This window comes from Pyrgilauda ruficollis, unplaced genomic scaffold, assembly GCF_017590135.1.
Source record: "Pyrgilauda ruficollis isolate IOZ18807 unplaced genomic scaffold, ASM1759013v1 scaffold34, whole genome shotgun sequence".
In the NCBI taxonomy this organism is placed as follows: Eukaryota; Metazoa; Chordata; class Aves; order Passeriformes; family Passeridae; genus Pyrgilauda; species Pyrgilauda ruficollis.
The window spans coordinates 5,924,436-5,948,946 of record NW_024524822.1 but is presented as its reverse complement, the minus strand read 5'-3'; the positions used below and the strand labels follow the sequence as shown (position 1 = coordinate 5,948,946).

General features: G+C 57.3%; 1 protein-coding gene across 2 annotated transcripts; it reads right to left on the bottom strand.

The window, feature by feature from the left end:
• Nucleotides 1-46: 46 nt before the first annotated feature.
• On the bottom strand, nucleotides 47-24,431 carry PRRX2 (paired related homeobox 2). Of its 2 annotated transcripts, none has more exons than XM_041475070.1 (4): nucleotides 24,188-24,431; nucleotides 4,612-4,796; nucleotides 4,243-4,421; nucleotides 47-3,678 (listed from the first exon to the last, which is right to left on the bottom strand). In XM_041475070.1, exons 1-4 carry the CDS (start codon nucleotides 24,429-24,431, stop codon nucleotides 3,543-3,545), a joined length of 744 nt encoding a protein of 247 aa, XP_041331004.1. In that variant the 3' UTR covers nucleotides 47-3,542. The 2 variants fall into 2 exon arrangements, with proteins under 2 accessions (XP_041331004.1, XP_041331005.1); XM_041475071.1 differs by having other exon boundaries at nucleotides 47-3,660; nucleotides 24,188-24,425.
• Between the last annotated feature and the right edge of the window lie 80 nt (nucleotides 24,432-24,511).

Below are 24,511 nucleotides of genomic sequence, written 5' to 3'. Positions count from 1 at the left end.
CAGGGATGGTGTGGGATGAGCCTTGTTCCCCTCTAGGGACAGCTGGAATGCATTGTTTAGGGGTCCTTCCTTCCTCAACCTTGGATCCACATGTCCCAGTGGCCACTGGTGATGGGAGGGACAAAGGCTGCTGCTGGGAGGGAGCTGATTCTGGGCTCCCATGGAGCTGAGCCTCTCTGGGTCTGTGGGATAGCGTCGTGGTCCCCTGGCTGTGTGGGGGATTGAGGATGGCCTGGGGGGAGGAGGAGGTGACAGAGCCATCCTGTAAGTGACACCATGTGAGCTGGCCTGACAGGAGGCTGCTGCAAGTCAGCAGGTGAAGGCAAGTAAAAGAAACAGGGGAAACCCAGGTGTCCCTTCTCCTCCCAGCTCTCCTGGAAGTCGGCAGGGCAGCAGATTTCTGCACAGGCAGCTGAATCCCCGCCAATCCCTGCTCAATCCCTTGTGTTGCACCAACACACACCCACCCACCATTAACTTTCTTACCCTATCTGAATGCACCATAGCATTGATCTCCACAATATCTTGGCACAATGGATTTCAGGCTTTATTTGTGCAGTGAGGACACTTTCTGCCTAGATCAGAGAGCTAGCAATTTCCTAGCAATTCCTGCCACTTGACTCGCTGCCTTTCAGTCTGAGCATGTGCTGGGCAGTTTCCCCTGGGCACATCTTGACACCTCTCCACATTGCATTAAATCTGCTGCTGGATAGCTCAGCACTGTGAGCTTCTGGAGCCCTGTTTAACTTTGCTTTTTAACTTTGCTGCCTCAACTACTTGGTATCACCTTTGCCTGACCATTGATTCCTCTTGTTTGGGTGCTCAGTGCCTGCTCTGCACCTGTGGGCCTTCACTCCCTGGAAAGTGCTCTACAATCTGATGGTTTATTTCCACCCTTTGGGCTCTTTCAGCTCGACTTCTGTGCAGAATCTGACCCTCCTTGCTGCCTCTTAATTCAATTTCTGCCCAGGCTGCTTGTCCAGGGCAGGTGGGGAAACCACAGTGGCTGGTGATGGAAGACTCAGGTCCCTATCACATGCACTGACACGTCTCTACTCAGTAAAATATTTATTCCTCCATTATTTCACAAGAGTTGTTTTTACAAAAACCTTACAAAAATTTCCAAAACACAGACATGCAGAAGAAAAAAAAAAAATCCACCATGGATCTTGTTACAAGTAATTGAAATGTACAAATAGAAAGGGCGAGAGAGAGCTTAGATTACAATAATCCCTCAGTCCTGCTACCCCTCCATGGGTGCAATTTGTATCTCTTCTTGGTGAGTTCAGCATTGACTGACAAGCTGTGATAAGCTGCCAAAAGCACAGCAAAGGAGGGGCCCTAAGATTAGGAGCAAATGTTTTCAAATATATATATACATATAGATATTTAGTGAAGAAATATTTATTCCCTGCTTTTTTTAGGTTTACAGAAACAGCATCTGCAAACTATTAAATGGGTTTATTTTCATTAATGTTCTCAAAGAGGCAGCAACATTTATATCCCTGTGGTTTCATCTTGTATAACCGAAAAAAGAGCCCTGTGCTTTCCATGGGAATAGGACCCCCTGGCCCCCTCCTCCTGCCCCAAGTGGTGTTTCTCAGTGTGGATGACTTGATCCACAGTGGATCCCTCTTCCCCCTGGCCTGGCAGGTCTCTGTGCAGTGTGGGGAGCTGGCATGACAGATGGGAGGGATACCAGCCCTGGAAATACAGATGGGGGCAGAGGGTGGGTATTTGGGGTGACAGTGGGTGACACTGCTCCCTGGAGGAGGTGGACAGTGTCACTCAGGCTGTGCCCTCTCCCTGCCTGCCAGGTTTGAGGGGGAGAACGTAGCTGTTCCCAGCTGGGGGCTGCACTGTAGAGCAGAGAAGGCTGGAGGCAGGATGGAGGGGCTGTTCATGCCCAGGAAGAGGAGATGGTTCTCCCATCAGGTCTCCAGCTCTGGGTGCTGGCTGAGTCCCCTCATGCTGGCATTGCCAGGGGTGCAGCTGATGGCCCTGGTGTCACAGCCACTGGGTCCCACATGCAGCTTCAGTGAGAGTCCCAGTGGGAATGGGAGAGGATGTCCCGGGGAGCTCTGGGGACTCAGGTGGGCACTTTGTAGCTGTGGCACTTTCAGCCTCAGTGTCACCAACCAGAGGATGTTTACCTGGAGCAGGCACCTCAGCAACTGCTCTATTTGTCCTCAGATCTATTGCTGCAGCCCCCAAACCAGCCCCTTCCAGGGAAGTAGGGCTGTGTCTTCTCTGTCCAGGCCACCCCTCTGAGCTGGTGGTGTCCCCATGCTTGGCTGGTGGCTCTTTCCAGTGGGTGAGGAAAGGGTGATCTGGTTTCCAGTGGGCTTTGTCCACAGGGACACCACACCTCAGCACTCTGGCTGTGGAACGGGCAGGGGAAGGTGGAGGCTGCGTCTCTCCACAGCTCAGTCCCATGGATTAGGACCAGGCTGCCCACCCCGTGTCCATCCCCTGCACTTCTCACCTTGGAACCTCATTAGGCTGCGCAGTAGGGTGGGATGAGGGGGAAACCATTTCCTTTCTGCAAAACCAAAAAAGCCTCCCCCCATGGAGCTGCCGGCCCCAGACCCCCGAGCACATCTGCGGAGCTGCCGACGGGGAGGCTGTGCCTCCGGAAGGCGAAGCCTTCGTTGGCACGAAGCGCTGGGAGCCGCCTACTCAGCTGAAACCCAACAGCTTTTTCCAATTTTCTCATTCCCTGGGCCTGCTCAATGACCTGGGGCTCTGCAGAATCGCTGGCAAATCCACCGAGGCAGGGCAGTGGTGCCTGCCTGGGGATTGGCGACGCATCCCCAGCTCACGGGGGAGCTCACAGGCTCCAGGAGGGTCTGTTGAGGTGCTGCAGCTCTGCTTGCCCCTCTGGCGAGGGACAAAGCCCGATGCCATCAGCATAGGCAGCTCCTAAATGCAGGAAGCACAGTGCAGAGGGCTGGCCAAGACTGGCCATGGCATGGGTGAGCCATCGGCTTCCCAAAGTCCCAAACTTTGGGAAGTCCCAAACCCCACACTGTGGCTGGGGTCGCACAAAGAAACGAACACATGGATCAGCTTTGGCACACACAGTTGAGCGCCACAAGTCACAGCCTGGTGGAAAGGGGGGCCCGTGATCCTCCCACACTGTCCCTGCGGGAGGAGAAGACCCAATAACTCTTTGGCTCTCTGGGCAAGATACCCAAATTGGTCAAATCCAATAGTCCAAGATCCTTCCATGTTTGGAAGCAAATTCTTGTTCCCTTGGCAAGTCTGTTTGTCCTCAAAGAGCGCGTGGGGGGTATGTGTGTATATATAGCCGTTATTATAAGGGTGTGCGGAAAAGCAAGTTTCTCACCAAGTTCGCTCCATATGTGGCTATAATTATGTGCCACTTCGGCCTGGGACTGACTCTACCTTCAGAAGGGAAGGGAAGAGGAGAGAAGATGCTGAGACATTGGATGAGTGGCTTGTGTGTTGGGCAGGCAGTGGATTTGTCCTGGAGCTCCACGCTGTATCCCGGAGGAGGCCATGGGATGGGGTTTCCCTGCTCAGTTCACCGTCGGCACCTGGTTCTGATGGAGGCTGAACTCTTTGGCTTTGAGGCGCAGGCTGGCGATGCTGTTGGCCATGTTCACCCCTTGGGTGGGCGTTGCGGTCCCGCTGGAGCTGTAGGAGGGCACAGTGCTGCGGGGAGGGAGCAGGGAGCAATGAGGCAATGGCCCAGGAAAAGACCCCATGCCCTTTGTGGTCCTGCTGGCTTCCCAGGCCAGGCTGGCTGTTCCCTGTTGGAGACCTCTCACAAGAACAGCCAAGACTTCAGCATTTTTATGGGCTTAGATGGATGTGGGAACCCCTCAAACTATGCACCAGGAGGCCCTGCTTTGTGCTTTTGGAAGTGATGGCTGAACATGAACAGCTGGGAACCAGAAGGGACCCATGCCACCTCCTGTGCCGAGATGTGGGAAGGGTCAGCACGAGGCCAAGCAAATCCCTTGCGAGGACCAGGGTGCCTGCTCCAGCCCCGAAATGCAAGGAGACAGGGAAGCCTGCTCAGTGTTGGGCAGCGGATGCTCAGACAGAGTTGCAATGGTTCCCAAAGCGATGTCAGACGAGCTCCTTTCGGCCTCATAAAACTCCCCAAATCCCCAGCAGTGGCACAGGGCTGCATTCCTGTGGCAGTGGAGCGGTCTCTAGGCAGCCCTGCCCCGTGGCCACCTCTTCCCCAGCTCCTCCAGAGCCTCCACCTACCTGTACGGGGAGGTGCTGGTCCACGAGAGATACTCAGGGGTCAGTGCAGTGGGTCGTGGAGCCATGGGCTGCTCAATGGCTGCTTCTTGGCTGTAGGATTTGAGCAGCGACGCCGATCTGTTGGCCAGCATCGCCCTCTCGTTACGGCGGAACTTGGCCCTCCGGTTCTGGAACCACACCTGTGACGGGGGAAAGGTGGGGGGAAAGGTGGAAAGGTGGTCAGCAGGGACCCAGTGCACACAGGGATGTCCCAGGGCTCTGTCCTGTGGGTCATGGTGATGTGCAGGATGAAACAAGGGAGGGGACAGTCCCTGCTGCTGCCTGGGCAGGGCAGAGGTGTTGTTTTGTCCCACACAAACCTGTGCTCACCTGGACTCTGGCCTCGCTGAGGTTGACCCTTCTGGCCAGCTCCTCCCGCACAAAGGCGTCGGGGTAGTGTGTCCTCTCAAAGACCCTCTCCAGAGCCTGCAGCTGGCTGCTGTTGAAGGTGGTGCGGTTCCTCCTCTGCTTCTTCTTCCTCTTGGCTGCCCCACAGCTGGGGCTCAGGCTCTCTCCTGTGGGGAAGGAACAGAAGCCTCATGAGAGCCAGATCCATGTGAGACCCCACAACCCAGCCAAGCCCAAGCCCCCCTGGGGGTCTGCATGTCCTGCTCTGTGCCAGCCGTGCTCCCTCCAGGCACCTGGGGCTCTGTGGGGGTACGTGCGACCCTGTGAGGCCCATGAGAATCAAAACCTGTTTTGGGGCCTGCTGGAGCTTAGGGTTAACCCCAAAATTCACCAAAGCCTGTGGTGGTTTCACATCTGGCTGAAACCATGCTGACCTGATTTTGAATACCTGTCTCAGTATTCTGGGGCCGCACTCGATCCAAACTGGAGCTCAGCTCTCACTGAGATTTTAAGTCAGGCTTTCAGGAATGGTGATGAAAATTCAGCACCAAAACACTCCCAAGATGTGAGTCTCAGCTCCCACCTCCAGCACCCCCTGAGGCCCCAGCTGTGGCATGTCCCCAAGGTGACACAGGACGGCAGCCAAGCATCTGCTCTTCCAACCCTGCCCTTCAGAGCTCAGAACGAGCGGCACCGCGTCTCGCAGGGCTCAGCCTCCGCAGTGTTTATTTCTGGCTTTGCTGGCTCATGGAAACATGAAGCTGAGGGTGTAGTCTGGTTTCTCAGTATTGATCTTGGGCTGTCAGCCAGGCTGAGATTAATCTCCTCTTTGTCACTAATATCATAAGGTTTGGGCAATTTTGTGAAGCCTTTTTCCGAGACACCCAGTCAGTCAGCTGCCTGCAAAGGCTTCGTGGGGAGCACGACTCGCTGTCGTTCTCCCTTGTGGAGGTACTGCTTAATGGTTCTTTCTGTTAATAAAGCATCTGGATCCAATCTGTACCTACTGGTGGGAAAGCATTCTGGAATTATTTGAAATGTTAATAATTTTATGACATTCTGATTCATGGCAGGGGTATGTTGGGGCTTTCTGCTCTATATCAGTGCAGAGGCCAGGGTGGCAGAACTCACCACCCCCGGAGTATTCTCACAAATTAAATACTTGCTAATAATATTAATCGTGATACTTATTTAATAAGTCTAGCATTTTCAGATAATGCTTGAGCAACAAACAAAATCTACTGGAAAGGGTATTAACTCTGCTGTTTTCAAGACACCATCAAGCTGTTGAGCAGGAGGAAACTCCACGATCTTTAAGGCCAGAAAAACCTTCTTGTACCTTAACTCTGAATAATTCAAGCCACGAAACATCCAACAATAAGTTTTTCATTGGGCACATAGGATCCTAGTCCCTAGGATCCCTGTGTGCCCAACTACACCCTTCTCCCAAGGCCTCTCTGCAGCCACTGGCATTTCTCTGGGTCTTTAATGTGCTGTAGGTGCAACTTGGCCTTGGTTGACCATCAGCAATCTTTGATCTTGTATTTTGGACATGGCCTTCTTGGCTGGGTGAAGACACAATGGACAGTGCCTGAAATATGTGTGGGATTGAGACCCTTTCCCCAGCCAGGAAACCACGGGCTGCCCTTTGCCACCAATCGTGTCTAAAGGCTCACAAATAAAATTCTCAGAATTCCCTCCAGCACTTCCTCCTGCAGCTTCAAATGTTCTGCCAGTCTCTGCTTTCCAGTTGCCCCTTTTAGTTAAACTCCTTTTTTGGTCCTGTTTTCCTTCAGCGAGCTAACGAGCTGCTGGATTAAAACATGAAGTCCAGCCATGGTTGTCCCTGAGTTTTCTGGGAGCTTGGGACTGAAATGGGAACCATCAGGCTGGGAAAGAGCTACAGGATGTAACAGGGTGAGAGGTTTCCTTGTGGGTTTATGACCATGCCACAGGGCTTCTGGGGAAGTGGTAGATCAGGGTTTGGTTCAAAAAGTCTAGTCACAAGGGCACCCACTGCCCCTCACCAAAATGGCAATGGTTTCAACAGAACCCTGGGAAATGTATAAATAAAATTTATGAACCTCCTCTGGCTTCATCCTCAATTTAAACCTGGCTACAGGACTTTTCCATAGTCACGATCTCCCTTGCCCACTCTAATTTGGCTGAGAGAAAGGAGGAGGAGGAAAGTTTTTTGAAATTAACTCTCAATCCAGTTCTGTAGGATCTGGCCACATTTCTGGCTGGTCTTTATCTCTTCAAAACCACAGAAGGAAGAGCTAAACAGCCACAGGAGACAAGTGCTGCTGAGTGCTTCCCATAGGGGGCTGGGGTCGAGGTTTAAGACTGGAGTTGGATCAGGATTTGTCTGAGCAGCAGCAATTCCTGGGATTTTGGAGACCTGCAAACCCTGGGCCATGCCAGCTCTGGGGAATTTTGTTCAGCCCCTATTGCTGCTTTTAAAGGAGGGACCTTGCACACCTTTTCCAGGGCATCTCTCTGTGGCAGGGAGGCAGCTCCACACACGGAGTGCCTGCCTGGATCCTCTGCTCTGCCTAGGGATGAGCCCTGGTAATGCACCAACAGCTTTTCCTCATTAGCTCTGGCACTGCAGGCTTGTGGGACCAGACAGATGCCACCCTAATTGCTGGTGGTGAGTGTCTGACAGGTTTACAGTGCACAGGCAGGCTGGATCTCCTCTATCAGAGATGCTTTAATAACCCCAAATCAGCTTCCCAAAAATGAGCATGGCTAAGTCCTCTGTGGCATCAGAGAAGGAATGGGAAGGGGGATGAGTTGGGTCCCCTGAAGACACCCTGTGCTCTCACTGCCATCAGCAGGACTTTAACCAGACCTGCTGACACCTTGATGGAGGAATTGGAAACCAGTTCCCCAGCCCAATGGGCTCCCAGGAATAAGAGTTTGTAATTGCACAAAGTTAAAACCAGCTCCCCACCATCATTGTTCTGTCCCAGAGCTGCTTGGGGAGGCTATGGAGAAAGCCAAACCCTCGCCTTTGTCAGGTATAATTTGGGGGTTCATTTGGGCTGAAGGGACCAGTTTGGTTGGCCAGCCCTGAAGTCAGAGGGGCTCCTGAGCCTTCCCCCCAGCCACCTTCCCTGTATTTATCTTCCACTGATTACAATTTCCGCTGAAAGGAAAAGAAATGCAGGGAAAGGGGGAAAACAGGGGGGGATAACATTACTGAGTAACGAAAGATGACGTGCGGGGGAGGATGGGGAGAGGGAGGCTCAGGGGCTTTGCACAGAGCAGGATGGGCCCAGTGTGCATCACGAAAAAGCCTTAAATTGCCCCAGACTGTTAGGAAAGACAGGAGACTTTTCACCTGTGATGTGGATGAGTTTTGGGGTGCTGGATGTGGCCTGGGTAACCTCCAGCCTCCTCTCTGGGCTGTCCTGCCTCGGGCAGTGCTGCTCAAAAGCTGCAGAGAGCCTGGGGACAGCCCCGTGCCCTACAGATGCCATGGGGTGCTGGGAGTCACCCCCAAACCTTCTCCCTGTGGGAGCACCAGTGCTGGCAAGCCTGGACGGTGCCACAGGGAGAACTTGGGAGCAAAAGCAACACTACCCCCAGGTCAGAGCTGTGCTGGTTCAGCTGGGCACCAACCAAGCCCCCTTCTCCACTGCTGCCTTTTCCCTCTGTGCTTCCATCAGTTTTCCACAGGTCTCAGGTGGGTCTCAGCCTTTGTGCTGGGCTTGCCCTTACACTGGCAGGGCCCCCAGCCTCCCACAGCTGCTGTTGAGCACTCTAAAGAGGCAATTTTCACTCGACTTCCACCAAGGCTTTGGGTTTGACTCAGGAGCTCCATTAGTGCACAGTAAGTGGCCTCAGCTGTGATCCAGGTCCAGCAGCACCCACAACCCCAGCAGCTCACCTGCCTGGCCCCGGAAACAAGGCAGGGATCCTCCCTGGGGAAGCCTTTTGGGGATGGGCTGTACTGCCAGCCACGCTCAGCCTCCCCTCTGGACACCCAGTTTGGGGGGTTTATTTGCAAATTACTCATCCTGAGCGTGGTGTGTGCCCAGCACCACCCTGCTACCCCAGTGCTCACTCCAGCCATTGCCAGCCTGACTCTTCCCCAGGGGATGCTGCAAACCCACTCCCCATCAGCACCGCCCCATCCTGGGACAGTTTACTGACTCCAACTCTACCACTTGGCTTTGGGGTGCAAATGCCCCCATTCTTCAGGCCATAAGGCAGCAAGTTCAACCCTCTCACGCAAAAAGCCCAGGCTGCATCTCCTCCAACGTGTTTCATTTTCCACTGCACCGCAGCCCCCACGGCCCTGAAACGTTTTCTGTCATTAAATTATTTCACACGTTCCATTTATTTGCTAGCAGTTTGCCAAAGACCCTTTAAGCTTTAAATTTTTCACACCCCCCCAGCCAAAATGGTCAAATCTGCTGTACCATTTACTTCCCTACTACTCCTGGAATGGCATTTTTTTCCTCCTTTTTTCTTCTCGGGTATAATTTAAGGGTTGAAATAGCCTGGAGGGAATTAGCTGTAAATTCTTCCTAAGACAAATAAATTCAGCCCTCTAAGTTTCTACGTTTTTCAAACTGTTGAGAGACATTTTGGGTTTGTTTTACTTGAAATAATGATCGTGGCATATCTGACCCTCAGGCTGCGGCCGGCTCTAGCCAAATAAATAGCTTTTATTAATTAAGGTTTATCCTTAACAAATAAAACCCCAATTTGATCTCGGCCGGCTGAATTAGCAAAAATAAACAACGGGTTCTCTGGGCACTTGATGTGGATTTAACAAATTAACGCTGGGCCTTCATCAGGGAAGCCACAGGGTGGTGGAGGTCTTTTACAGCCAAGAAATCCTTTGGAAAAACAATGTCTTTCGTTTCTCCCATGGTCTCTCTCGGTAAACATGTGCACTCCCTTCATCCCTTCCACACTCGGGGGAGCGAGGAGAGCTCCGGCGATGACGTCTGCCAGAGCTTCATGTGCAATTGTTTAACTCGCTCCTCTAAATCATGCCACGGCCAGGGAGCGTTTCCCCTCGGACTGCAGCGAGCTGGAGCAAAGCTCTGGGCTTTGGGAATTGCCCCTGCGTGGTGTGTGCCCACTCCAGCTCCGTTCTGTCCCACAGCCTTCAGCTGAGACACCCGAAACCAAGGCGTCACTTGGGGGTGCCAAGTGTAGGGGACCCCTCTTTCCAGCAGCCACTTCCAACACCACATCCCCTGCTTTGGGATGAAGCTGGGAACAGCCTGGGAGGGTTTTACCAGGGCTTTGCAGGGAGGAGGGAGAGCAGGAGGGATGATCCAGAGGCCAAAGGGAAGCTGGGCGCTTGTCCCTGCTCATGGGCACAGGAAGGACAGGGTTTGCTGCAGAAGGGATGGTGGGAGATGCCTACACCACAACAGGTTTTTGATCTCCTCAAATCACCTTAGGAAGCCTGGGGGGCTGAGGAGCAGCCAGGAAGCTGCCCCTGCACACCTGAGTCACCCAGGTACGGTGCCTTTCCTGCACCCACCCCTGAGCCCAGCCTGGGTGCACAGGAGCAGCACAGCGCCAGCCTGGAGGCAAACCCACATCGGTGAAACTCCCATTTTCTGCATAGTTTCACCCCATTTTCTGCACTGCTTCACCCCAGTACCCAGGGGAGAAGCTTTTGGGGCCACCAAGCCCTGCCCTCAGGATGCCAGCCCCAGCTTTACTTGGCATGATGCTGCGAGGTCCAAACCCATCCTGGGAACAGCCACGGATGTGGGGAACAGGGTGTCCCTGGGGAACAAGAGCTGTCAGCCCCTCCCCAGGCTCCCACCTCCTCATCCTGACCCACTGCCCCTCCCTGTCCCCCTCCAGCCCAGCCCCACCCTCACAAAGACCCCGGGAATGCTGAAGGCTCTGGGGGGAGGTTGGAGCTGGGGGGGTCCAAATGTGCTGAGTCCGAAGGAAACTTTCCCGGCTCAAGTGGCGTACATGAAAAATTTAAGAGAGGGGCAAGTCCCAGCTACTGGAGAAACATTACAGCGAAATGTTTCCGAGGATGTTTCACCTCATTAATTGTGAAAAAACTGAAACGCTGACACGTTTTTACAGGCTGCCAGTTTTGCTGGGGGAAAAGTGTCTCTGTTAAAAAGGAGCAGCAAAAGCCTGGACCAAGAAAGAGGCCAAGGCTGTCCCGGGGGGGCCTTAGCCTGTGCTCACTGACAGGCAGCAGCAGCCTGTTTTATGGTTATAGAGCTGCCTCTGCACCAGCCAGAAACCACCCAGCACCACAGCCTGCTACCCCCAGCCACACAGACTCACAGTTTTTGGGAAGATCATGCCCAGCAGTGCTACAGCCCCAGGGATGCTCCGTGCACAGCCTGCACCCCCAGAGTCCAGGAGGTTTTCCCCTTGCACCCCTGAATGGTGAGTGGTGTCTGAGCACCCATCACAGCACGTCCAGCTAAAGCCAGAACAAACCAGGAAGGTCAGGCTGGGCCAGCAGCATCCCTGCATCCCCGTGGGGATGTGTCCAGCTCGTGCTGGTAACCCAGTGGTGGCACTGAAGCCTTTTTTCAGCTCATTATTAGTGCAGCAAATGCAATGGGAACATGATGATTAGACGGGTACTGGGAAAAGAAAGATTGTGAAAAGGAAGATCCCCATGTCATGAGACACTGCTTCCCTTAGGGACGGTTCCAGCCCAGAATGAGCCACCAAATTCACTGCTGAGAGCTGTGAGTGGGTTCAGAGCTGGCTCTCCATGGCTCTGGAGCAAGGACAGCTGTGCTGCAAAACCCAGGTGCACAGGAGGGAGAAGATCAGGAAGTCACAGTGAGGAAGAAGGAAGATAATGAAAAGAATGAGGAAGGGAAGCAGATGCTGGAGACGCCAGGTGAGGAACCAGCCAGCCAAATCTTGTGCTGATTTACAGAGGATGCCCTGGAAGCTGAAAGCTGCTGAAACCCACAGGGCTGCAGGCAAAGCCCTGAGGCTCTGACGTGCTCAGGAGTCCCTGAACATTCCCAGCACTTCCCACCATGCCAGAGGCTGCTGCCCCAGCCAGAGGCTCCTGCACAGCCCAGCACAGCGCTCAGCCAGCTGAGGCCAGGCCCCAGGAATGGTGTTTTGGCACAGCCAGCTCCTGCGTCAGCGGAAGCATTTAATGAATTAATTGCAGCCACATTCCCTGAAGGAGGAGGCAGGGTTGGTGGGATGCTGTCAAGCCTCGGGAAGGGGCTGGGGAACATCTTTGGCCACAAAGCTCTGGTGGGAGTAAGAGGAGTAGGCTGAGCAGCACAAGAAATTCCTGTCCTCTCCCCCAGGGATTTGGGATAGACGGTGCCACCGCCCACCTTTCACCTGGGCTGGGAACTGCCTGGGACAGACCTCTGGGGAAGGTGACAGGGACACATCCTGCTGCCAGGCTCACCGGCTCGGGATGGACCCCAGCCTCCTGGCCCCATCCCCAGTGCAGCCCACAGAGCCTGGCAGTGCCAGCACCCCCAAGTGGTCCAGACAGCCCCGAGAGCCTGGCAGTGCCAGCACCCCCGAGTGCCGCAGACACAGCCCCGAGAGCCGGGCAGTGCCAGCACCCCCGAGTGCCCCAGACACAGCCCACAGAGTCGCGGCAGTGCCAGCACCCGGCGCGGGACTGGCCCGGCCTCTGGCTGTGCTTCCCCACCCTCCTGGCTCCTGCACCTCGGGAGCCGGAGCCAGAGCCACTGTGGGGCCATTGTGGGGCCGTTGTGGGGCCATTGTGGGGCTCAGACTGCCTGGCAGTGCCCCGGAGGTGGCACCAGCCCAGGGCAGCCGGCCCGGACCCGAGCGCATCCCTTGGGCTCGGTGCTCTGCAAGAGAAATGTTCCCTCCCAGGGCTGTGCCAGCGTGGGGTGACCCCAGCCTGGCTCAGGGCTTTCAGGAGCTGCCAGAAGCATCCTGTGGGTTCACAGGAGCCCGACACAATGGGCTGTCCCGGCTCCAGAGCCACCGCTGCCTCCATTGTGTCAGCGCTCCAAGGGGACGGAGCTGCGGAGGAGCGGAGCTGGGGCAAAGCTGGGCTGCTGCTCCACAACGAGTACCCAAACTGCCCCTCAAGGAATGGCATGCTGAGGAGGAAAGGCTCCTGGAAAGTCCAGTGTCTGCTCGGATTTGCTGGGTACGGTGGCTTTGAGAGGTCAGGATCTGGCAGGGTCTGGCATCTTCCCTGCTCGTGGTGCAACTCAAAGGGGTTTGCACCCCTCTGGGGTCCCTCTTTTCTTGGTGGGGGCTGGGGTCACACAGATCCTCCAAAAACTCATCACAGTGGTGCCAGTCTGGATGTCCCCTGCAAATGCCAGAGAGGGAGAGGGGGAGGCAGGACAGGTTTGGGGACGGGTGCTCGTGACTTCTCTCAGGGATGCTCCGCGAGGCTGTGTCAGACCAAAGGCTCCTCAGGCGGATGATTGTGGCTGCAGGGCTGGGGGTGGCAGGAGCCAAAGCCCTCCCAGCACAGGCAAGTGCCTCAGGAAAAGACAGCGTGGTGGGTTTGACTGATCCAAGCCAAGTTCCGAGCATCCCCGACCAACGGGGGAGCAGGAATTTTCATTTTGTTCTCCTGTGGATTTGCCAACCCCCACGGTGGAGGCCCAGGGACCAACAAAAGGCTCTGGCTCTCCCCCAGCCAGCACCAGCCAGGAGCCTTCCCAGCAAGGAGACATTCACTGCAGAGCCTGCTTTCATCTCCCAGCCAGGAGATCTTCCTGGGGTGGGATGAGAGCAGTGCTTGGGCTCTCCTGCCCCTCCCAGCACTGCAGCACCCTGGGGTGCTCCTGGGGACGCTGCCCCTTGGGGGTGCAGCCTCCCCACTTGGCCAGCTCCTTAAAAGAGCCCAGTGGCCCACAGATGTGTGAATGAGCCTCAGGGAAACAGCCAGCACAGACCCTGTGGCCAAAATGCTGGGATTTGGGTCAGCCCCAGGCACCACAGCAGGGCTCTGGGCAGAGGGGACAGCCACAGCGACCCCACAGCCGCTGGGATGGTGGGACAGATCTGGACCCTGCTGCCCTGCACCAGGGCTGGGCACGGCAGATGCTGCTTCCCTTCCCGTCCTGCAGACCTTTCAGGCACCATTTGGTGCAGCCAAGGTGCAGCCACAGAGGTGCCAACGTCGCTCACATGTGATATAACAGGTTACCTGGCTTCCCAACAGGGCACAGATGTGTAATTAATTAACACTAATGAGACTTGTGCAAGCGCTGGACCAGGAGTAGCACTCGCTTGTCTTGCAGAGCACCACCAAAATCCTGGATTTGACTGCAAAGTGAGTTTTCCTGGGGGCTGGGGAGGGGATGGGGAGTGCCTCAGGCCATCACGGTGTTGAGAGCTCACTGGGACTTTTGCTCAGAGTTTGAAAAATAAAACTAAATCAGCCGGGGCTGCATAGCAGGAACGTTGTGTGGAGGGCTGGCTCCCGGCCAGGGACCCCTGGCATGGCAATCCCAGCCTTCCTCTCCTCCCCAGCCCCCCCAAAAAGTGGTTTTTTGAAATTTAATAGGCAAAAGCCCAAGCAAGCCAGCCCCAGTGGCATCTGGCACTGAAACCCAACACCAGCCCCACGAGGTTAAAGCAGAGACCCCATTGCTTCAGGGTCATTGCCAAGGGGGGGAATGAGGAGGGCAGGGACAAGGGGGAATGATGACAATTCCCATCATGTCCCCTCCTGCTGCCCACAGCCCCAAGCCCCTTTTCTTTTGTGAGGCCAAAAGGGGTGTTTTTCACACCAGGCCAGCAAATCCCTGAGCACCTATTTGATCAGTGAGCACCAGCACCTGCTGAGAGCCCCTTCCACAGCCACCAGCTGTGGACACCAGGACGTCTGGCTGGGGTGTGGGATGGGTGTGAGCCCCCTGGGAGCCCACCCCAGCCCATCCCAGGCCCTGGGAGCCCACCCCAGCCCTGCTCCAGGGGTCCCTCGTGGGCCCTGCACGCTCAGACGTCCCTGAAGCCCCTGCCAGCAGCATCCCTGTCCTCCAGTCTGCTTTTCATTTGAGGTCGGTGGCCTCTCGCCAAATTTATTGTAAAACATTCATTTTAATAAGTGGCTCGTATCTTTTTTTTAAACCCAGCCTGGTTAACTGTTTCCAGGTTACAGCAGAACCTTGCACGGTGGGCATGGCAGGGGCAGTGGGGACAGGATCACAGTCAGGTCACTGGGGGCAGGTGCCAGCCATGGGGAGGACAGGATGGAGACAGGAACACCAGGGTCCTGCTCCTACAAAGGCCAGCAGAGCTGAGAACTCACCCTCATCCCTCCAAGCCTTCATCCCCTGCAGGTCCCCAGGGAGACCAAGCACCCTCCTGCCACACTGGGCACCCTGACACTCTCACACAGAATTAAAACTCACTGCCCAAGGGGTAGCTGGGTCATGTCAAACATGCAGAGCGCTTCCAGAAGTGGACGTTGCCTGGTAGTTTAGTTTCAACATTTGTTTTAAGTTTTATAAACCTCTAATACTAATAGAAATGCTTGAGTGTCTTTTAATTTAAACGAAAACATTTTTTTTTTAAATTTAAAAATTCCCCTGAGGTATTTACAACCCCCAAATTACAGCCATGTGGCCAGCCCAGATGAGAAAGTGAAATTGGTGAGGAAGGAGCGTGGCAGCTGCCCCAGCCCAAGCCCAGCCCAGCCCTGTAGTGGCCGTCCCCATGTCACCTGTGTCCCCTGCACAGACTCTGCTTCACACCTTTGTGGGGACAGGGGATCCATGGGTTCCCCAGCCCCATGAGCTGCCAGCCACATCTGTCCCCAGCAGGATGGCATCTGTCTGTCTTTCCTGCCTTCCTTCTGTCCTTTTTGTCTTCTCTCTGGAGCACAGTGGGTCTGGGGACAGGAGCTGCCCATGACCCATCCTGTGCCCTCCTCAGCTGCTGCAGGACCAGGCCCATTGCACCCCATTCTGTGCCTGGGGTCCCCTAAGCACTCCCCTGCACCCTCAGTGCTACTGCCACCCCCAAGTCACCCCTGGCAGTGTCCTGTGTGCATCCTGGGGTGCAACACAACCCCCCCACTTGGCAACACCCTGCAGGACCTGGGGTACAGCCTGAATCCCCTGAATGGCTCAGTGCCACATGCCACCTCCTGCAACGGCCTGGACAGCTTGGGGTGCTGTGTAACTCCAGCACACACACCTGGCATGGCCCTGTACATTTTGGGGTGCTGTGTAACCCCAGCATACACACCTGGCAGTGTCCTGTACATTTTGGGGTGCTGTGTAACCCCAGCACACACACCTGGCAGTGCCCTGTACATTTTGGGGTGACAAGGAACTTCAGCACACACACCTGGCATTGCCCTGTACAGCTTGGGGTGCTCTGTAATCCCAGCACACAAACCTGGCAGTGCCCTGCACAATTTGGGGTGCTGTGTAACCCCAGCACACACACCTGGCAGTGCCCTGTAAGGTTTGGGGTGCTGTGTAACCCCAGCACACACATCTGGCAGTGCCCTGTACATTTGGGGTGCAGAACAATCCCCACCCCACCCCAGCCATGCCCCGCATGCCCTGGCACAATGCCAACCCCTGCCCACCTTGGGGTGCAAAGCAGCCCCTCCAAACCCACACTGCGATGCCCTGAACAGCTTGGGGTGCTCAGCACAGCTCCCCCCGATGCCCAGCCCAGCTCGGGGCTCAGTGCCCAGCCCGGGCTGGCTCCGGCAGCCGAACCCCCGGTGCCAGCGCTGCCCGGCGGGGCTGCGGCGCCCGCGGGGAGCTGCGGGCTGTGCCCCCTCCCCACGCCCCGCTGCCATGTGCTCCCCGCCGCTCCCCCGGCTCCCCTGCCATGTGCACTCCAGTTTCCTTGCGTGTGAAGCCTGCAGCCTCTCGGATTCAGTGGCTGGAAAGGATGGCGCCTCTCCACATCTGGTTCAATGCGCGAGCCTGGCGCCTGGCTTAGCCACAGTCTCCATTCAGAGACACACAGACTTTAATAGACTCATACAATTCTTCCTGATCTATCACTGCAGCCGCAGCTGAAAAGCTGCTTTATTATATGCACTCAAAGGGGGATGCGGAGGGAAGGGGAGGGGGCCGGCGGCTGGCGCTGCCGCTCTCTGAAGGCTCCCAGCCCGCCCGGCATCCCCCGGGACCTGAACTGTCCCCCCAGCCCTGCCCAGCCTCCCGGGGGCTGTTTGCCCCCCAAACCCGCAGGAAAGAGCAGCACCGCAGCCTCATTATCTCTCCTGCTCAGTTAACACCCTCCAAGCTGCCGCTTGCAGCCGCACCGTGCACGGTGCAGGGGACGAGGGGGCGAAGGGGACGAGGGGACAAGGGGGACGAGGTGGCAAAGGGGACCCCGCCTGTCCCCCGATATCCCCGAGATGGTTCCACTCCCCCACAAGCTGGAGCAATCCCCCAATTCCTGCAACATCAGCATCCCATTTATCCCGAATTCCCCGAGTGAGGACCGGGAGCTGCCGGCCGGGGCTGCCCGGGGGTGCGGAGCTGCCGGCGGCGGGCACGGCGCCCCGGTGCCAGCGATGCCCAGCCGGTGCCGGTGCCGGTGCCGGGGCTCTCCCGGGGCAGCACCGGGCAGGGAGGCTCTGCTGAGGGATGCTGAGCACGGACAGCGCGTTTCGTTAGCCGTGGGAAGGCTGGAAAACATCGCCCGCGGTCATGTGTCCCTCGGGCAAAGGCAAACATCGGGAATGCCTCAAGGGCGAGGGGAGGAAATTTTTTGTGTTAGTTCTCGGAAATTTAGGGTTGTGCTGTGAAAAACAAGTAGTTTGGTAGTTTTGGGGCAGTCCTGCTCAACAGGCATTGGAAAACCGCCTTGAAACCTCAAGTCAGGCCTTTCTCCCCAAACCTTTGCTGTTCCCACCCTCCCTGACCCTTCTGGGCATCACCAAGACCAGGCAGGGGGTGGCTGCCTCTGCCCACCACACTTCCACTCTGTTCCCAGTCGCTGTTTCCAGCCAGGAAAAACCTGATCAGCATTAACCCTGGTCTAAATCCTCGCTCAGCCCAGCCATAACCCACTGCCCCAGCATTTTAGAGGATACCCTGACCCAGTTCCCTGGCTCAGGGATTCCATCCTGGAATGATAACTCCCTCCAGCTTCCGCTGGTGCTGCAGGGAGGGAATGAGATGCCAGTGTGGGGACACCAAGCCTCTGCCAATCCCAAAGCACCCCTGTCCCATCCTGCTTCAAACTCATCCCTTCAGCTCAGTGATTTCACTGCTCTGGGGAGAGAATTCCCCCCTGGCTGGAGGAAATCAGCCTTGGGTGCAGGGGTGATCAGCCCCACTCCCTGGGACAGAGGAGGGTTTCTAACACACAGCCTCAAAGCCCCAAATCATTTCATCAGCCTCCCAGCTACAGACACACGCCCAGGCTCTCTTAAAATGCTGATTCGTTGAAATTCACCCATCTTGGCTGCACAGAGTCGAAATTTCATATTTTTCCTGTGAATCAGTCCCATTCCCTGAAATAACAGCCCAAAAGAGAGGGGAAATAGTCTCGCACTGAGCTGTTCCTGGTCGAGTGAGACACAACAGCCCAGGGGGGGACAGGCGAGGTGTCCCTGCACCCCAGCACCCTCCTGGGCTGGGCATGGCTGTGCCAGGGGGTGTCTGAGCTGCTGCTGGGGACTAAAGCACATCAGTGGGTGCTGCCAGGGCTCCCAGGGAAGTGGAACAAAGCCTTGTGTCCCCACAACAGGCAGGACCCCTCCAGTGTCCCCTCTGGACACTGTCACGCCGTGATTCTCCCTGCTGGAAAGTGTTTCAGAAGGAGCATCCCCCACAGCAACGCCTGCCAAAACCCAGCTCACTGGGGGTGCTGAGCAGAGAAAAATCCCAGCAATGAGAAGGGGAGAAAAGCGATTTTCCTGGCCCAGCCAAGGCTGCTGCAGCTCTGGCTCCCCCAGCCAGAGGGTTCCCATCTCCCCAGGTCCTGAGTTGGGGTTTTTTTCTCTTTACCCTCTGGCAGCAGCTCTCCCAGCACAGAAGTTTGCACATGTGGGGACCCTGCAGAGCCCTGCAGGAACGTGCTGGTATGTGTTTCCCCGTGCCCTGGGGAGGGCTCGGCGTGGGCAGAGCAACTTTCTGGGGCCCCTCTCTAGCCCAGAGCCCCAGGGCAGGGAGCCTGGAGCCCAGGTGGGAGTGTTCAGCTCATTTCAGGGCAAATTTTCCCCAAATCAGAGCCCTGGTGTCAGCAAGAGCCTGACAGCAGCTCAGGGAACAGGGGAGAGCAGGATGGTGACCCAGCGTCACCACGGGAGGAGCAGGAGGGTGCCTGGATGTCACTGGGGGAGGAGTGGGATGGTGAATGTGTGTCACACTTCAGGGCTGGGAGGCACAGGGAAGCACAGAGAGGTGGTACCAGGGTGAACCCCAGGCCAGGAGCTCCACGAGAGCTGGGGTCTCTTCCAGCTGTGACCCCAGCCCTGCCTGTGCCTGGCAGTGATTTGAGCTGCTCTGGCTGGTTCTGCAGGGTGCTGCATTCAGCCCTTTATCCTGCTTGTGCCACGGCAAAGCAGCACTCCCACCCCACAGCAGTTTCTGGGCAGATGAGACCTGAGGAATCAACTTCCTCTTGTCCAGGGCAGGGCACCATGTGCAGGACAGTGGTCCTGTGGCAGAGACACGGGACAAGAACCACAGTGAGGGTGTCCCAGTTAGGGAGGGGAAGCCTGGCTGCAGAACACTGCAGGCTGGGGCTGTCCCCTGTCCATCAGCCTGGGGTGTACAGCATGGATCCCTCCTCACAGCCCCCTTATCCTGACTGGGATATGCTGGGCTCCCTGTCAGTGGCTGGAAACCTCTGGGTGAGCTGGGACCTGTCAGGCCTTCCATCCATCCATCCATCCATCCATCCATCCATCCATCCTCACAGGAAGCAAAAACAAACGTGGAGGGCTGGGAGGTGGCCAGGGTGGGGAGCTCCCACAGGGATTGATTGGTGTTTACTGACTAATTGCTGCTGGATGCTGCGCTGGGCACCTGCCAGCACACACACTGGACAAGCACTGTCCCCTCCCCTGGAGCCATCCTGCTTCAGCAGCCCCAAGGGCACTGCTGAAAAACCCCCTGTCCTGAGGGTGCAGCCCTCAGAGCCCTCCAGTCAGGGGATGTCCCAGGCAGGGATGTCCCCAGGCAGGGATGTCCCCAGGTAGGGGATGTCCCAGGCAGGGGATGTCCCCAGGTAGGGGCTGGGGACAAGGTGATGTGTCACTGAGAGCAAGGACGGCTCCTGTCCTGGTGCCACCCCCAGGCTGGGCTGGCCTTACAAGGACAGAGAGGATTCACCTCCCCCTCTGCTTCAGCTGTCACCATTCCCAGCTCTGCCAACAGGGACTGTCCCCAGCAAGGGCCCTGCAGATCTGCCAGTCTGGGAGGGCAGCCAGCCCCCAGCTGGGGCTGTTTTGGGGAGCACTGGGGGATGATGGGTGCTGTAAATCCTGCACCCAGCCCTGCTGCCCCTCTCCATGTATCCCATCCCCATCCCACGTGCCATGGCAAGCACCATTGTGCCACCCCGAGCAGCAGGGACCTCTCCTTGGAGAGCTGAGCCACATCCATCAGACAATTCCCAAAGGCTTCCTCCTCTCCACAGGGGCTGTGTGGGGTCTCTACACACTGCCTGTCCCTGGTCAGGCATCCAGAAATCAGGGAAAGCCTCTCAGCCTGGAGGGTGCCCAGCAGTTTTGGGGCTGTGGAAAGCAGATGGGTGCTGGAGAGAGAGGTCTGGTGGGTCTGGGGTTACAGGGCAGGGGGGTCTCAGCTGTGTCCCTGTGCCCATGGCCCAACCTCACTGAGCCAGGCACAGGGGATCAGCCAGGAGTTAATGACACTGGGTTTAACTGTGGCTGAGCCATCTCTGTGCACAATGTCCCCAAAGGCACATCCTGGCCGTGGTGTTACAGAGCTGCCTCCTGCCAGCACAGCCACAGAGGCCAAGGTGTCCCCAAGCTGTGCCCTTGGCTGATGGGGACAAGTGGCATTTGGGAAGGCAGAGCAGCATAGCCAAATCTTGTCCTGTGAGCCAGGGCCACCACAGTCCCTGGATGGGGACACCACACGGACATCACCTGCGCTGGCTCTGCTCAAGGAAGGTACTCAAGCCCTGGGAGGAGTTTGGGGCTACCTGGGGCAATCAGCCACCATTTTAACCCCAGGACCAAGTCCCCTTTCCCCTCTGATACCAGGTCCCTGTCCCTGCCTCTCCTCTCCCTTTTCAGCTGCTCTGGTTTACATAATTAAAGCCAATTTGTTGTAACAACATCTTAATGCCCTCTGCCCCTTTGGGTGCTGCTTCTCCTCTCTTCTCCTCATCACTGCTCTGCTCAGCATCCTCACAGCCCCAGAACAGGTCAGAGGGTCCCAGGAGATGAGGAAGGGGCTCCAGGCACTGTTCTAAAATGGGATGTCCAGGGGCCACCACACCTCCCCATCCCACTGCCAGGTCCCAGTGCCTGTAGCCAAATAAATGATCAATGCATGCCTGCCCCATGCCAAAAAATCCCCCTGGAGGGGCCACAGCTCAGCTGTGACAAAAGTGACTCTTTCTGAGTTTTCAGCCCCAAAGCAGTGCCGGAGCCAGTGCACGACTCCCTCTCCCATCCCCAGGCGGCACCAAAAGTAAGTTCATTGTTTGAAAAGCCATCAGTCAAGGCTTGCTGGCTAAAATTACCCTCCTGCTTTATCATCTTGAGAACATTAAGGGCTGTTGTTAACAGATGTTTCGCGTTACACATTATTTGTTAGTCTAATGAAAGGAGGTGAACAAGCTTTCAAGACCTCAGAAGTTGTGCCGAAGGTTTTCCATGGGAGGCTGTTGCACCACTCCAGGGGAGAATGAAGATGAAGATGAGGGTGTGAATGAGCTCTCACCACCCTGTTGACTTTTCCTTGCTCTTGCCTGGCTTGTGGGATTTCTGATTTTTGGGTGTCATGAGAGCAATGTGTTACACAGATATTTGTATTCACCATCCTAGGAGGATGGGTGCACTCAGGGCCAGTTTGGGGCTGTGGCCGAGGCAGGGGCTGAGCAGGGGCTGGAGAGGAAGCTGGGCATGGCTTTGGTCCTCAAAAGCCTCCCAAGTGCCAGCAGAAAGGGATGAGCCAGCCCTGCAAGGGGCTTCTGGAGGGGAGGTGTGCCAAGGGCCCTGCACACGGGGCTGCCTCCAGCCACCCTCCCCAGCAGGCAGGGCTGTGGGGGGGTGAGGTCAGGAGGGGCTGAATCCCCTTCTGCAGAGAATAAATCCCTGAGCTTCTCTGGCTGTGCCAGACTCGGGAATGGAAACCTCTCCCTGCAGCTTCCCTGGGGAAGGGGAGGGGGTTTTGTTGGGGTTGGAGCCTGCTGGCACAGCCTGGGGCTGCCTAAAGGTCCTTGTGCCAGCTCTGCCAGCGCAGCCCCGGTGAGCCCTGCCTGCTGCAGGGGTCCCACAGCTCCACAGCAGGTTCAGGGCTGCTCTTCCTCCAACCCAGCAGCACAAAGCCCCCGAGGGCTCCTGCCTGGAGCTCAGAGCCACATCCTGCAGAGATGCAGGGGCACCGTGGCCACTTGTGCTCATAACAAACCCACTGCCACCAGCTGTGGGGCTCCAAAGCTGCCTCTGGCAGAAAATCCCCACGATGGTGAAGAGGAAGATGAGAGAAAATGCTGAGAGGCTGTTTTATTTCAGGATGCCAGTAAAAGATAAGGTTACCAGTAAAAGTTCCTTTGCTGTCATCACAGATCTGGAGCAAAAGGCTGATGCTCACAAAGGCAGGACTGGTGTTTCAAGTCTTCCCATCTCAATTTAGGCAATTGCATCCCAGTTAAGGCAGTGGCAGCAGGTGAGGGTCTCAGAGGTCCAGCTTTGCATGCACACAGGTTCTTGTCTCTGTTTCCTTGCTCTCTTCTTGCCCACTGCTCTCAGCTCCCAGGTATTTTTCAACACCAGAAATGCTTCAGCTGCTGGTCAGCCTGTCAGAGCATTCCAGATGCTGATGGTGTCTCCATCCATGCAAGCTTGCCAGAACAGGTGCTAATGGGAAAGATCTCACAAGGACCAGCACTGCTGGGATCTGCAGACCAAACCCCAGGGCCCCTGCCTGGGGGGAATGTGTTTTTAGGGTGAAGAACAGGTTTGTGGTGATCGTGCAGCCTTGCTCTGTTTTTTGCACCACGCTGAGTCCACGCTGAGTTCTCTGGGTGCATTAGGAGCGCAGCAGGGCTGTTGTTTCTCTGCTGTTTTGCAAACAGCCCTGTGAGACTCCTGCAGACTGGGTTTCCCAAAGCTGTGCTGATCCCATATGGAATACTGTCCCCCTACAGACCCACAGGCAGGAGAAACCCTCCCCATAGCCCCACAGCCACTGCCAAAAGTACAAACAAAACCCAAGGGAAAGGGAGGGAGGGTGGAAAACACCACTGAAAATACCAGATACCATCCCAAAAAGCAGCGCCCAGCCCTCAGCAGCGCGAGCAGAGGCAGGATGGGGGCTCAGTGGGGCTGTCCATGAAGGGAAGAGGTTGTGCAGGGAATGAGTTGTGGGTCGGAGAAAGATGCTTCAGACCTGCACGCAGGGCAGGAGCCATGGGAGGGGGCAGAGAGAGCACCGGGGGGACTGAAGGGACTGAGCCCCTTCAGCAGCACAGATTCCCGGGAGGGCTGTGCACCTCGGCGGGGCTATCAGCACCCAGGGCTGTAGAAAACAAACCTGGGGCAGCACAGCCCAGCCGGGAGACAGCTCTGGGGAATGGCACCCCGCGGGGTGGGCACCCGGCCCGGGCTCTGGGCATGGCAGGGCTCTGCCTCCCTCTGTCACCTCAGCGTCCCGAGGGGACACCGGGCTCCGGGGGGCTCCGGGGGCCGTCGGCTGCTCCGGCACTATGGCCTTGCTCCAAGAACGGGGCGATCCCTCCTCAGCCCAGCCCCAGGACCGGAGTGGGGATGCGCGGGACCGGCGGAGCGGCGCGGAGGGAGAGATGCGAGCGGGATTGTCCCGTTCAACACGCGCCTCCGGCCCGGACCGAGCGCCATGAAGCCGCGTCCCGGGTCGGTCCCGCTCTCCTCTCGCAGCCCCGGCTCTGTCCCCGCTGATGCCGGAGAGGCGCAGCTGCGGCCGCCGGGACGAGCCCCGCTGTGTCCCGGTCCCCACGGCCCCGCCGGGACGAGCCCCGCTGTGTCCCGGTCCCCACGGCCCCGCCGGGCCGCCCCCGCTCCCTGCGCCCGGAAACCGAGACCGGGAGCCCCGGGGGACATGGGGACCCCGCAGGCCGCGCAGCCCCGGCACGGACCGACTTCCCGGGAGCGTCCCGGACCCGACACCTCCGGTGCCGGCGAGGAGGCGGCCGGTGCGGGGTCCCTGTGCCCCCTGTCCCATTGCGGGGTCCCTTCCTCACGGTGCGGGGTCCCTCTGCCCCAGCCGTCGGGGGGTCGGCACCTCGCAGCTCGCCTCCCCCCGCTCCCCCAGTTCTCCCCTCCCATCCGCGGGGGGACACCGACCCCCTTTGTCCGGGGTGCCCGCCCCGCGGCAGGGCAGGGGGACACGGCGGGGACACCCCATCCCCAAAGCTGCCCCATCCCCGGGAGCCCATCCCGCCCGGCGGGACTCACCGTCCTGGGGCGCTGCCTCGCTGCCGCTGCTGCCTCCCGACGGCTCCGGGATGGCCTTGCCGCCACCGGCGGGCGGGGGACCGGCCGCGGGGGTCCCGTTCATACCGGCCGCCACCTCCTCCAGGTCGAGGAGGTGGCTCACGCTGAAGTTTTTCCGGCTTTGAGCGTTTTCGGGCGGCTCCGGGCCGCGCACGGCGCCGGGGGCGAACGGCTTGTCCATGGCAAAGGCTGGCGCCGAGTCCATGGCTCCCACCCCCAGCCCGCAGCCCAGCCCGAGGTGCCGGGCCGCTCCCCGGCCCCCTTCCCCACCCACCCCCACCCCCC